The 14,607-nt window shown below is 57.1% G+C and overlaps 1 protein-coding gene and 1 long non-coding RNA gene across 3 annotated transcripts in view; one reads left to right on the plus strand and one right to left on the minus strand.

The window, feature by feature from the left end:
* Nucleotides 1-11,453, minus strand: part of IRS2 (insulin receptor substrate 2) — a 29,049-nt gene extending 17,596 nt beyond the window's left edge. The window contains exon 1 of the mRNA XM_047755734.1: nucleotides 6,913-11,453. Within this exon, the coding sequence (XP_047611690.1) occupies nucleotides 6,913-10,921 (4,009 nt within the window). The 5' untranslated portion in view covers nucleotides 10,922-11,453. The remainder of the gene's footprint in view (nucleotides 1-6,912) is intronic.
* A 422-nt stretch (nucleotides 11,454-11,875) lies between these two features.
* LOC125113357 (uncharacterized) lies at nucleotides 11,876-14,364 on the plus strand. Of its 2 annotated transcripts, XR_007131425.1 has the most exons (3): nucleotides 11,876-12,760; nucleotides 13,414-13,549; nucleotides 14,177-14,364. It is a non-coding gene; the product is annotated as an uncharacterized LOC125113357 (long non-coding RNA). The 2 variants fall into 2 exon arrangements; XR_007131424.1 differs by having other exon boundaries at nucleotides 13,414-14,364.
* Nucleotides 14,365-14,607: the final 243 nt, after the last annotated feature.

Below are 14,607 nucleotides of genomic sequence, written 5' to 3' on the forward strand. Positions count from 1 at the left end.
CTGAAACTCCAAGCTGAGGGTTCCTTATCCCAAAACTGGGGGCCCAGGCAACCATGCCTCTGCTGCAGGGTTTTGGGGGTGTCTTGTGATCCTCTATGTATGAAAACATCTTAACGGTATAAAATGAAGAAAAACACCTTTTGAATGTTGAACGCTTTTTGTGATCGAAAGGGGAGAGGGGTCGTAATTACTTATCTTTCGCTATTAAGCAGAATAATGGCTCTGTTTTCATCATCTCCAACTTTAGTCCTGCCCTTTCAAAATCATTCCCTGTCTGCCAAGTTTGGAGACAGGTAGTTTACTTACAATTTGGAGTCAAAAGGTGGACAGACTTAAGTGACTCCTTGCGCTTAAACTTGCACAAAGTCCTATGTCGCATTCATAAATATTGAAGATTATGCACTGATTCTATACAAAAGTATGTTATTCTGAAGACAGGCATATGAGTTTTAAGGTAACTACTGAAATCACTAATATAAGGAACACTATCCTCGCACTTATTTTTTCATGTTGAAAAAACTGGAGTTTAATACGACCACATAAATCACTCAGGTATTTGTACCAATAGCATATGGACAGATTAAAGCAACAGTTAAACCAAGTTACGCTTAAGGTTATAAAGTGTTAACATGGTTGGAAAACACATTTTTATCCAATATTGGAGCCTGGCTTTAATTACGAAAAAAACCCACATAAAGCCCTTGAAGCTTTTGGCTGGATGAGCTGTTACAGAGCTACACGTGTAAACGCATACATGCATCGCCCCAGATAGTATTTATTCGTTTCTGGGGAATGCAATACCCTTTAAAAGTGATACCACAAAGCCTCGTATTAACGAAATGCTATATGCATGTCCTCATTCCCCTTTAAGGTATAATTATGGAGCACACAATTTGACCAAATATTCCAATTTTCAGTAAAAGCACGCGCCAGAAGCAAAGCATAGTTTCTAAACCTCGTCTTTGGGCATCGATTTGACAAACAGCATGAGAAAGTGATGGAAGGCACGTTTCGCCTGATCAACTTTTTACAAAGTCTGTGGACAGGTAAAAGGGACTTAGACAAACTTCAACTTTCAGTCCCATCAAAGAGAATCAGAACCGCTAACCTGACTACTCTATCATTTGTAAACCTGCAGCCTCTGACTTTTTTTTGTCTTTTGTCTTTTCAGGGCTGCGCTTCGGCATATGGAAGTTCCCAGGCAGGGGTCGAATCGAAGCTATAGCTGCCAGCCTACACCACAGCCACAGCAATGCCAGATCCAAGCCACATCTGCAACCTACACCACAGCTCACAGCCGGATCCTTAACTCACTGAGCGAGGCCAGGGATCGAACCTGCGTCCTCATAGATACTAGTCAGGTTCGTTTCCGCTGAGCCAAATGAGAATTCCCAGCCTCTAACTTTTAACCCAATTCCGTTTCAGCAGAATTCGATGAACTCAGTCCTAAGGCAATGAATGCCATTAAGTAAGAGCGCCAAGCACAGAAGCATCTTGTGTTGTTGGCACCCACGGGCAATGTGGGAATATCCAACATACACACCCAGTCTCTCCACTCAAACTTTCTTCTCCAATCAAATTAAAAAAGAACTTTCTTCTGGGCCTCTTACTTCGACGCACCGTTAATGTCCGTCTCTGCAGCGATCTAGAAAGACCTGGAATGATCTGGAGCAATCATCAACCTCGGCACCTCCTTGGTCTGGACTGAGGCCTTCACCCATGCTTTTCGGAAAAAAAATCTACCCCTGAGCTCTGTCTACAATAACCGACCTTGAGCGACTCAGCCCCAGCCCTGGAGTCTTGAAGAACATGGTCAAGTTAAGAAAACAAACACAGAGAAAACGCACCCTTTGAAATGCGGGTTCTCACCTGATCAAGAACAAGCTGATACCCAGGAATTTCAGAGGTTCAGGGAATTTTGTTCCGGGGGTGAAAAGGCCACGCCCACCTATGGAAACCCATATTCTGCGCATGTGCGCTGGAGATGAAGTCTGCAGAGCCCACCTGCTCAAGGGCCCCCTGGAAAAACAGGCGGGGGGTGGGGGCGCGGGGCTCCGGGGCTTCCTTCCCTCTGGGTTCGCCCCCTCCCCCAACTCAGTGTATTTGGCAAAGCAGATAAAAGCTTAAAGGTGCATTTTCCCTTAAAAGTTGCTAAGGTGAAATGGGAACACTTGATTCTGTGCTACCCTGCCCCCAAACAAAACAAAACAAAACACAACAAAACAAAACACCTTTCCACTTGCCAAATCTGATACTAAAATTTAACCAGCTCTTGGAACTCTGCTTCTACAGAAAATGCGTTAGAGGGAATTTTAACAGGAAACCCATTATTCCCCTGCGGACACTTTCGCAAGTTCTTTTCAGTAAAAGAGATTCATTTTAATACTAGGAGTTCTAAAAGAAAATAAAGCATTAATTAGCTCTTAAAATCCCTTTTCTGGGGGTGGAGGCGGGGTGGGGGAATTGGCCTGAGGAAGAACAAAAGAATCAAACCTTGCAGGTTTTCCTACCCAGTCTGACAACCCGACAACTCAAAACAGTGCAGGAGGGACCCCCGTAATTACATCAACCTCGAAGAGTGACGACCCAGGCTGAACAACGGCAATTCAACACCACAAAGTTTAAGGGGGCTGTTTTTCTTATAATGCATCCCATATTCAAAGCCAACACTGTTGATTTAAAAAAAAAAAATCTGCATTCTAGTTACAGATCTGCACCTTGGCAGCATCTCTTAATATATAAGTAAATCACAAAAGGTGATCAAAAGTGTCGTCCTGATACAGTTTCAGGAATAGAATGTGTTTTCCCCTCATTGTTATTTTACTGGGTGACCTCAAATACGACTGCATAACAATTGGTAATTATCTACGGAAAAAAAAAAAAAAACCTCAAGGTAAATAAAAAGGGCCAAAAACAGTGGTTCTTGGAGACTGGCGTGGAACCAGCAACCGAAGAGAAAGGGCCTGCATTTCTTAGGAAGGTGTTAGCTCCATTTCCGGTCAACTGGGAGCTTTGGTTTTGTTTTCTAATTTAAGAGCACCTGTTTCCAAAAGCATCTTTTCTGTATCCAGTCAAGGTTTGGGGGAGGGGGGGTATCAACAGCATCCCTGATTTTATTAGCATGTTTTTTAGAAGGGCTTTGCCGCTCCGGATGTTGACAACTCCTGGGCCTCCCCGTGGCCCTGGGACCCAGAAGAAACGGGTTATAATGACCTCACTCCACAGACAGAGAAAGTGACAAAGAGGGATTCAATGGCTTCCCTCCACTGACTTATGACTCAGAAGACCAGCAACTGGAAGCTGCATTCCTGTTCCCCGGGGAAGGGCTCCACAGCCTGGGCTTCCTTCTCCCAAGAACTATTTTTATAAAGGTTTCTCTTTCAATAAAGGAAACAGAGCCCGTCACGTGACGTTCATTCACCAGCGCCTGTGTGTTTTCCTTAGCACCTTGGCTGCCTGTTCCCGGGCCCAAGATCACCTTGCGATGACAAGAGGCAGCCAACCACAGAGGACAGAAAAGCAGGCACCACGGAAAACAAAGCGTGTGTGGCTTGTCAAGCGAGCCGACTGGGGTTCCAAAAAAGAGCCGAATCGCTGGCTTTCCGACTTCAGCAGACAGTCCTGGGAAACAGCAATCAGGACTGCGCTGTACCTTCCGAGCTCTTTATCTCATCCCGTGACTCTCTCACCACAGGATGTGAAAAAATAGTCCTTTTATCAAACGAAGTTAAATACAGATGCTTTCGGGGGTAATTCTTATCTCCTCTGCCTTGTCCATGCACACAAAGCAATTTTAGGAGGAAAACCCCACAAGAGGAGCCCTGAGACGGCATCTTTCATGGGGTACACCCATCTCCAGCCCTCACAACCCAGGATAGAAAGTCAATTCTAAAGAGCAGTTTGAAAGCACGGCGGCAGAGTTGCAGCCCCCAAGCAGAGACACTTTATCAGACTGGTCAGCTTTCTCCATAGCCACACTCCCAAAACACCTTCTCCGATCTCCCAAACGAGATGAGGAATCAGACGCACATTTTCATCTGCTGCGGACTCCCTGCAGACCCGTAGGCACACATCGGAGTGGAAATCTAAGGCGTGCTCACTTTTTAATTGGCTCCGCCTCTGACACCCGCCCTCCATCCCAATCCTACTGTAAACAACCATCAAAGGGCTGGAACCAAACCTCCTTCCAAACACCAAACACTACCCCGGCGACCCCCAAGTGACTCCGCTTCAGCACAACTAACGGAGCTTTTCCACGCAGACCCCAAGGAGCTGGTGGTGGAAACGCAGCCGCCTCTGAAAGTCAGAGCGGCACCAGCGGGGACCCAGGAAGTTCATTTCCCATGTCATCCTCCAAGAGATGCTTTGCGTCCATCAGTCATGCTCGGAAAGGGCACTTCCCGCCTGTGAACTCTGTACTTACGCGCATCAGAAACCCACGTCTGCACGTGCCATGAGTTAAATAAAAGTGATGTTCCTTCCGAGTTTCCCCACGGTCCATTTCTGGCTCCACAGAAGATGCTCTTTCAGCTCCCACCTTAATTAAGGCGACCTGCTCGTCTTCCCTGTTTGACTGCTCCTCCCTGTGCTCACGTTTGTTGACCAGAAACCCATTTAGCCTGCGGTCCTTTTTACTTTTTTCTCAAATGTGGTTTTGGCACCATGGATCAACTGGAGGTGTCTATTTTGCTTAAAAAGCCCTTTTCCATCCTAAGAGGGTGTTTACCGTAGCACCCACATCATCTTGGGGAAAAAGACAACAGTGGCCAAGGCCATCTCTCATCTTTGCTCAGCTACCATGGAACATACAAACTGCTGTTTTGGTTCCAGAATCCTGAATCCTACAGGGTGAAAGGAATTTTATTCGGCTGGGAAATCTGAAACAAAACAAGCCAAATCAGGCCTCTTACTAAACTTATCTCTTGCAGTTTAAACTGTTCTCTCCTCTGAAAAGGTCATTCTGTCACACATGGATCACGTTTCTGCACGTATCTGCTTTATCATAAAGGCCTTGATGCCTGCAGGCCTGAAGGCGCAAACTCCAGCTCCTTCCTCCCTCTCCAGCCAGAAACCCACTCCCAGGCCACTCCTCGATCCAGTCCAGGTTTTTGCCGCCTACTCGGTCAGAAGCAGTAAAAGGTGTTATGTTCTCAGGCTGTTTTTCTGATGAGAATCAGATTTCAGCAAAATGTACTTTCATGCTCAGTATGGCACATACCCATTGGTGTGCGTTTGGATTCCTTTCCCACTCAAGGCTGGCGAGGCTGGCGAGGCTGGCATGTTTGTCTGGTCTGTGTCTCGGATGGCAGCGAACCAGCCTTCAACTCCCAGACACACCAGCAATTTTTCAGAGGCACCTGTAGGGCTCAACGAACTCCAAGCCAAGTGACCTTGAGCTGAGCATCATTGTTTGGGGGACATATTCTGACATCTTCTGATGGACTTAACTAGACGTGCTGAGAGCACACTCCTGACAGGTCTCTGTCACTTTCCACCTTTTGTTCTGTTTCCTCTATACCAGCGTCTCCTCTGTTACACTAAGAATGACAGGGTGTTATTCACCCTACGGCTATCACTTTAAACCCCACAGACACTAGGAAACATAGGCTGGATTTCCATGGCATCGGATGGGTCCGTTCACTTCCAGAACAAAAGGGATAAGGATCCCCAAGCCAGCTTGGCCATCACCTTGTAAGCCTTGCAGACCGTCGACCTCAGGCCAGCATCTGAGCCCTGCTCCCTCCTCTGTGCCCTGTGTCCCCACAGAACCTCTATCTTACCAGCAACCCTGCACAGAAGCAGCTACACATTAAAGAAGAAACTCTTGAACACCCACCCACCCAGCCCACTTCAACCTCAGCATTCAAAGACCCCCAGGTGCAAGGAAGCACTTCTCTCCTCCGGGATATTGGATGAGAATGTGAACAGTCCGGAGCCCCATCCAACGGTGGTCCCTAAAAAGACGTTATCTTCTCACCGGCTGCTCTGAAGCACAGACTCCCATCACCCGGGCAACGGAAAAATGCCGCTGCCTGGGCTCCGCCCGACCCCACGGGGCTGACCCCACAGCTCCTTTCTCAGACCTCCTTGGGGGCTCCGACTGAGGCAGGTACTGCCACCAGCGGCGCTGGCACGACCTGCGGCTTCTTAGGAACGCACCCAGTGGGCCACACATCCCAGACCCACTGCATCGGAACTGCCCCCAGCCCCGCCATCCCGACCTCAGCAAACGCCCCCGGTGGCTCGAGTTTGAGAAGCACTGCTTTGAAGCACCCTGTTTAAGCAGCGTTACCAGCCCAGCCCCTCGGGAGGAAAAGCACGTCGCCCAAGGAAAGGTCCCGATCGAGAGCAAGTGTAGACTTTAGAAGGTTAACTGTTCCCTGCAGCGGCCACCAAGATGGACGCCCCTTTCCTAAACAACCTGCAGGCCCTCGGGTTGTTTTGACCAACTTGGAGGCTCAGTGAGAATCAGCCGGCAGCGCGCCAGGAAAACAAAGACAAAAGGCAAGGCTGTAGCCTGGAAGCTGCGGCAACTTCGGGTCCCTGCCCGGCAGAAGTTTGCCACCTCTCAGATCTGGAAGAGGCCCTGGGCCACCTCACCGGGTGGCCGAGCCAGGAGGCCGCCTGGTGTTAGGGGAGGGGAGGAGGCAGGGGCTGTGGCAGAGGAGACACGCGTTGGGCCAAAGCAAACTCAGTCTCCTGAGCCTGAAGATGCACATTCAACTCCAAGACGACCTGAGCGCTCTTGGCAAGGTCTGTGGGGAAAGAGAGCTGACGTCTGGCCAAAGGCAAAACAGCACAAGAAACCTGCGCCAGTACTTTGGCATTTAGGTCAAGGTACCAAAGAAGGTAACAGACGCGAAGCCCGGCGGCCCTCAGCGCCCACCCTCTGCCACCCGCCAGGGGCCTCACCTTTCACAGCCGTGGCCTCTTTCAGGTGATGAGTCAGGAAGTCGATGCTGGCGTAGGTGTTGGCGGAGGACAGGGTGCCGGGGCCGGGCCCCCCGCACACCCCGCCGGTGCTGCCGCCCCCCACGGCGCTGATGAGACCCCCGAGGCTACGGGTCCGGCCCCAGGCGCTCTTGTCTCCCGCCTGCGGGTGCGGATGCTGCGGCGGGGCTGGCGACAGCCCGGGCTCGTCCCTCACGTCGATGGCGATGTAGTTGAGGCCGTTCTGGAAGCCGGCGGAGGTCTCCCGGCGCATGGGCGAGCCGCTGCCCCCCGGGCAGCCGACCAAGGCCCCCCCCGGCTGACCCGAGGTCCACGGCCGTGCCTGGTGGGGGAGCGGTGGCTGCAACTGGCGCGGCGACGTGGGGGGCTCGTCGCCCCCACCCAGGGCGCCGCCGCTGCCCCCTTCGCTGCTTTTCCTGAGAGAGACGTTTTCCACAGAGGCCGAGTTGTGGCGCTTGGGGTTGTGGGCGAAGGACGGGGACACGGGTGTCACAGTGGTGGTCGACGAGAAGGTCTCGGAGCTGTGGCGGCGGCGGCCCCCCTGCGGGTCCGCGCGGATGACCTTGGCCCCCCGGTGCGGGTCGGGGGGCTGGCTGGCCTGCAGAAAGGCCTCGACCCCGGACACCTGATCCATGAGACTCAGCCTCTTCAGGCCGGACACCGGGCTGGTCACGCGGGCGCCTTCGGGCTTCGGGGGCGCCGCGATGGGTTGCGGCGGGGTGGCAGCCACGCCGAAGGCCATCTCGGTGTAGTCACCGTTCTCCGCCGTCTCCGAGGACGAAGCGGAGGCAGCGCTGGGGCCCTGGGGGGTGGGTGCTGGAGGCAGGCGGTACAGCTCCCCGGGCGGGGGTGGCGGGGGCACCGGCTGCAGGGCCGAGGAGGGGGCCGCAGGGCGCGGGGGCAGCGGCGGGTAGGCGGAGGCCTCGGGGGACAGGAGGGCATCCAGGGAGCCCACCGGATGCCCGCCCTGGGGGCCCGGCTGGGGTGACTTAGGCGAGCTGAAGTCGAGGTTCATATAGTCGGAGAGCGGGGAGCGCTGCCGGCTGTCGCCGCTCGTGCCCGGGGTGCCCGAGCCCAGGGACGAGGCCGGGCTGCTGGCGGAAAGCAGCGACGACGACGAGGCGGCCGAGGCCAGCAGCGGGGGCGCGGGCGGCGACAGGCGCGCGCCCGCCTCGCCGAAGTCAATGTTGATGTACTCGCCGGGACTCTTGGGCTCGGGCGGCAGCGGGTACTCGTGTGTGCTGGGCAGCGTCTGCAGCCCTTCCAGCGACAGGCGCGTGGGCCGCACGGCCCGGCAGCGCTGGCTCAGGAAGCCCTCCGGGCGCCCGCTGCCCACGCCACTGGGCCTCCCCGGAGAAGGCACGGAGGGATGGGGTGGCTGGGTGTGGCCGCCGCCACCTGCTGCGGCCCCGAAGGCGCCTACCAGCTGCGTGGACCCTGTGGACCCCGGGCCGGCCGGAGGCTCCAGTCTCTCCTCCTCCAGAATGCGCCCCACGGGGGAGCTCATGAGCACGTACTGGTCGTTGTCCCCGTTGCAGGTGTAGGGGGCCTTGTAGGAGCGGGGCAGGGAGCTGTAGCAGTAGCCGGGGACGCCCCGGAGCATCTCCCCGCCGCCGTGCAGGGCAGCCGAGAAGAAGTCAGGCGGGGTGCCCGGGGCACCCACGTCGCTGGGGGACATGTTGAGGTAGTCCCCGTTGGAAAGCAGCTTGCCATCAGCGTTCTCCATGGACAGCTTGGAGCCGCACCACATGCGCATATACCCGCTGTCCTCCGGGGAGCTCTCGGCCGGGGAGCTGGCCTTGTAGCTGCTGCCCCCATTCCCCGGAAAGGCCCTGCTGGCTGCAGAAGTGGGCGTGGGCACCGCCGCCCCTGAGGGGGGCACGGCCGCTGCAGTGACCCGTGGCTGCAGGATCTGCTTCGGGGCCGACACGCTGGTGGGGCTCATGGGCATGTAGTCGTCACTCTTGCAGCTCCCACTGCCACCACCCATGAGGGCCACGCCAGGGGTCATGGGCATGTAGCCGTCATCCGTGCCCAGGTTACTGCTGGAGCTCCGGTGCGACCCAATCTCGATGTCGCCGTAGTCTTCGGGGTAGGGGTGGTAGGCCACTTTGGGAGAGGACACGGGGCAGGACGGGCAGAGACGGCCCGAGCTGCCAGAGAAGGTGGCCCGCATCAAGGTGTATTCATCCAGGGATGCGGAGGAGGGCTGGGGCACCGGCCGCTGCCGGGCAGGTGTGGTCAGGGAGTAAGTCCTCTTTCTCAGCCCTCTATCCAAGTCCTGGGCCCCGTCCCCGGATACCCTGCGGTAGGGGCGGCCACAGTGGCTCAGAGGCCGGTCCATGGTCATGTACCCGTACAGCTCGCCCCCGCTGACGTCCCTGGCCGGGGGAGTCTCGGCGATGGATTCGGGCGTGTTGCTCCTGTGGCTGCAGAAGGCTCTCAGGTCCCCAGGGCTAGAGCCATACTCATCCAGGGACATAAAGCCAGGGTCGCTGGGGGAGCCCGAAGCCGAGGCGCTGCCGCTGGAGGGTCGCTGAGGGTGCAGGGGATGCTGCAGGTGCGGGTGTGGGCCGGGAGGTGGCGGGTAGGAGCCCGAGCCGTGCCCGCTGCTGGACGACAGGCTGCCCGGGCTGGTGGCGGCCGGGGGCGAGTGCGCCACGGGCATGGACATGGAGCGGCTGTGTTGAAGAGCGCCCCCTGCCGGCGCCAGCGTCACTTTGCTGGCGCGGCCGCCGCAGCCGCCGCTCAGGGTGTGCGAGCGGCTCAGGGGCGCGCGCACAGGCCCTGGGCTCAGGGGGCTCCCCGACACCGACACCGGCCTCCCGCCTGCCGCCCCGGCCCCCGCAGCCGCGCCGCCATCGCCCTCGCTGGCCGTGCGAACCCGGCACGAGCTGCACTTGGCCGCCGGCGGGGTGGCGGCCAGGCTGTCCGTGCGCGAGCGGCGCACCAGGCCAGTCTGGCTGGGTGGCAGGTTGACTAGGTGGTGGTGGCGGCGCGCGCCGGGGACGCTGATGGGGTGCGTGGCTGACGAGCCGGACGACTGGCTCTTGCTGCGCGGCCGGAACTCGAAGAGCTCCTTGAGCGCCTTCATGGCCTCCAGGATGGTCTCGTGGATGTTCTGGGCCACCACCGAGTCGTCCGCCTGCATCCACAGCTCTCCCGGGCCCGTGACGGCCGAGCGGCCCACCTCGATGAAGAAGAAGCTGTCCGAGTGGCCGCAGCGGCGGATGTTCATGAGCTGCAGGGTCACCGACGGCTGCTCGCAGTTGAGCTTCACGAAGCCGATGGTGCGCGCCGACAGGCACAGGCGGTACACGCCCGTCAGGTTCTTGCTCTGGCCCAGGCCCTTGGGTTTCAGGTTCACCTGCCACACCTCGCGGTAGGCGGCCGTGGCGGGCGCCACCAGCCCGTAGCTGTCATCGGCCGCCGCGGCGCCGGCCGAGCCGCCCAGGGCGCCGGGCAGGGAGGCGCTGCAGGACGCGGCGGTGGCGGCGGCGGGGGGCGCGTCGCCGGCGCTCGCGCGGCCCTCGCTGACCAGGTCGGTGAGCGCGCGGTACCAGCCCTCCTGCTCCTGCTCGTTCTCGGCCGCTACGGCAAAGTACTCGTCCTTGGTGTAGAGGGCGATCAGGTACTTGTGCTTGGCGTCGGCGCGCTTGTTGATGTTCAGGCAGCAGTCGAGCGCGATGACCCGCTTCGGGGCGCCCGCCTTGCTCCGCCACTTCTTCTCGCTCTCGTAGTACTCGAGCCGCGGCGGCTGCGGCGCCGACCCCCCACCCGCTGTCGCCGTCGCCTCGTCGCCGCCCGCGCCGGGCCCGCGCAGCACGAAGAAGCGCTTGTGGCCGTGCTTCTGCTTGCGCAGGTAGCCGCACTTGCGCACGCTGTGGTTGTTGTTGTTGTTGTTGTTGTTGAGGTTGGGTCCGTCGCCGCCCGCCGGCCCGGGGGGCCCGTGCAGCGGCGGGCTCGCCATCGCCGGCGATTCAGGCCCCGCCGCCCGGCCGGGCTTGGAGGGGCTGGGGGGAGCGGAGGGGGCGCGGGCGGGAGCGGCTCCCTCCCCCCCCTGCTCGCCCGCCCGAGCCCGCGTCCCTCGGGCCCAGGAGGTGGAGAAGGTTCGGGGAGGCCCGCGGGGGCCGGCACCGCGCGGTGGCGCAGCGCCCTCCGCGCTCCGGGGCCCCAGAGGATGACCAGCGCGGGCGGTGGCCGCCCCCTGGCCCGGCTGCCCGCGGCCGCTTCCTCCTGGGCTCTCGGGCGGCGCCTGGGGACTCGCTGGCTGGGCCGAGAGTCGGGGTCCCCGAGCCGTGGGGCCGAGCCTTAAGGCGCGCGCGGCCGCACCGGTCCCGCCGCTGCGCCGCGCTCCGCGGTGCCGGGGTGTGCCCGGGTACTCGGGGTCCGCGCCGCCGCCGGGGCTGGTGCTGCTGCTGCTGCCAACGGCGACCCGGGCTCGTCGCGGTCCCCGCCGCACAGTGAGTAACACATCGCGCACCGAGTGACTGAACTAAGAAGAGCAAAACAACATGTGACTCGGCGTTACGCAGGCACACACTGCGCGGCCGCCCCGCCCCGCCGCCCGCATTGGCGCCGCGCCCCCGGACGGACGGCGCGTGCGGCCAATGGGCGCCGGGCGCGGGGGGGGGGCGGGCCGCGCGCCCCCGCCCCGCCCCCCTTTCTCCCGGGGCCGCGTTTCCCGCCGTCCCCTCCCCCTCCCGCGGAGGCCGGGGCCCGGGGCGGGGTGGGGGCCGGCCCGAGCCTCATTAATCAGAGGCTCGTTGGGGATGCCGGCGGAGGAGATGCCACCCAGGGCGGGAAAAGGGGCGCGCGGGAGGGGCGGGGGCCGGCCGCCGCGCGGAGGGCCCTGCCCTCCCGCCTTTGACTCAATTAATTGGGCTCGAAGCTTCCGCCGGGGAGGGGACCGGGGGAGGGAACACTGTAGGGGGTGGGCGCCTGCGGAGATCAGGGGCCGAGACCGCGGACCTGGGCTTGGTGCAGGGGAGGCGGAGGTAGCACCCCACGCGGGCCCCGCATCGCCCCGCCGCCGCCCCATTTGCGGGGGGCCAAGAAGGGGCAGTGAACTTGGCTGCCCTCTCGGAACCACCTTCCCCCAACACACACTTCGGCCAGCGGATCCCGCGCCCAGGCTCGGGGTGGGGGCGCGCCTTGGCGGGTTTGCGCCTGGGTGGTTCCCGGGTGCCCGGCCCCGGCTTGTTTACGAGCATCACATTAGTCCGTCACCGGTGAGCTCTGGATCGGCAGCAGCTTCGGTGCCCCTTCCTGGAAGGAGAGTCGGGGTGCGGGAGGGGGCGCGGATGCGGCGCCCTCTACCCCAGGCCGCGCTGGCGGCGGCCGCTGGCGGGATCCCACCCGCTCAGGGGCGCCCTTCCCCCGCACCCGGTCGTGGGCTCTTTCCGGGGCGTCATCAGCGCCATTCACTCGTCAGGTTCTCGGGAAGTTGAAATCGGCTGTTGGGGATGTAATAGGAGAAAGAGAAGGAGGACGGGCAGGCGTGGAGAACTGCAGTTTCCATAGTGCCGGGAAGAGGGCGGGCTCCAGCGAGCACACAGCCCCGGGAGCCGGGTCCCCGCCGCGGGTGCCCTCCTCCCGCCCGACCCTCGGCACCGCGTGGGGGAGGCGCAGGAGCGGGCGGCTGCAGACCTGCGCGCGCTTAGCCCGCAGTCTGTGCCGCGTGGAAGACGCCCTTGAAGAAGTGCTTCGAGTGTTTACATCTACGTGGCTTTTGTGACTTTCAAAGTCGATTACAAATGAGGACTCACCCGGTACAATCGCATCTCCCAAATGACAGTGAGGGCTACTGGTGAGAGGGGGAGTTCTTGGGTTCGGATCCAGGCAGGCTCCAGATCCTGCAGAAACTAAGAAGGCTAAACACAAAAGCCCTTACTTTTTTTTTTTTTTTTAATTATGTGTCTTCATGAAATAGTTTGAAACAACAGTGTTGGTTAATTTTTATAAGTCCTGGAAGTTTGCCTTTAAATCTCCTCTATGCTTTATAAAAGTCTTTATGTTAAATGTAATGAAGCCCTACATTTAAAAAAAATGATTTAAGATTGTAATTTTTTGAAAGGGTGATCTATATATTTAACATGGTTGTAAAAATGGGACTTAAAAATTCTACCCGTTGATTCTTTGGGTCAGGAGATCCCTACTTACAGAAAGATCATAGCATTTTTGTTTGTTAGGTATACAAGTTATGATTATTGATGAGTAATATAAGCAGGAATAATCAGTGACAAATACCATCATAGAACTATAGAGAGGTATATTTACACTTGATCCTTCATTTTTAACCACGCTTTAAAAAATACTTTTAGGAGTGCTGCTTTAAGTGTGTGTGTATATCTCTGTGTGTTTCTGTGTGTGGGTGTGTATGACTGTGGGTGTGTATGATTGTGTGTGCGTTGAGGACACCACCCTTATGGTCATTGCACTTTGGTTTTGTATTCTTTTTAGATCTTGTTGCCCTTTGGATGGGAACAGCTGTTGCCTAGCGATCTGTCCAATGAGAGAGGAGAGATGGGGGATTCTTATCTGAGCACTGGAAGAAAATGTGGCCCGGTCCCATCCACTTTGTGAGGATTTGCAGTAGGTGGGCCTGCCTACACAGTCAGAAACTCTAACTAGCCGAGGGCGCTGGTAGGGGCGACTTCTCTTCAGCATCATGCCAGAGTAATTTCTTCTGAGAAAGTATTTCTCTTTGATTTGGGCTTTTGATACAAAATTAAGTTTCCAAATAGTCCCTGAATATGTATTTGCTGTGCTCATTGGAAGGTAACAAGTCCATCTTGGGTTTGTTTTTTCCCTTGGAGCTGTTCTGGTGTAGGACGCCAAGGTTCAAGTTCAGGTGTCAAGCCCTCCTGGAGGCAGTAGGCATTTCCTCCATGAGCTACAGCCTCAGTCAATGGTTAGGGGGCAGACAGGGTGGGGTGAAGTGTTATCACCTCCATGGGGGCGTCTCATGCATCTAGATCCCAAATCTGCAGCAAAACTGCAAGCTCATTGTCATTCTGAAATCCTAGGACCTCTAACTACAAGTGTGGGAACACACTTTCCATTCTCATTAGGAAGTCAGTCCATGAAACCAGCAGAAAGGAACTCTGTAGTTAGAAGTACCCCATCCTCTTCCTCAGCAAAGGAACTGGTTGTCTTTCCCCGTCGATTGCCAAATAGGCTATTTATTTATTTAAAACTTGTTTCTCACCTTGTGATTTTCCAGCTGTTCTCCCAGACTTTTCCAGCAAGTCAGCCGTTAACATCTGCCAACCTGCTCTCCACACAGGGCTGGGTGCTGCTTGTGTGGCCTGTTGCCAACAAGAGCCTGGATGAAATTTTTTCTCATGGTCCAAGATCTTTCGTTGGAAGTCCTCTTTCCTTTCATGGGTAATAAAATCGTCATCTCTTTCAGCAAGGAGTGTTTTGTGTTTGTTGGTTTTAACATAGAATCTACACAAGGATGCTTTTACTAAAACAGAAAGTTCTTTCTGGAATAATTTAATTACCTCTCGTGATGTTGTCAATTTCATAAAAATGCATCACAAAGTTATAATATAAAAAAATAGTCCTACAAATAATAGTAATGATAAGAGGAACCACCATCAAGTCTCTTCTCTGTTTCTGTAAGACTCGTACATTCTGGTGCTTGAGAAT

This window comes from Phacochoerus africanus, chromosome 13 (genome assembly GCF_016906955.1).
Source record: "Phacochoerus africanus isolate WHEZ1 chromosome 13, ROS_Pafr_v1, whole genome shotgun sequence".
NCBI lineage: Eukaryota > Metazoa > Chordata > Mammalia > Artiodactyla > Suidae > Phacochoerus > Phacochoerus africanus.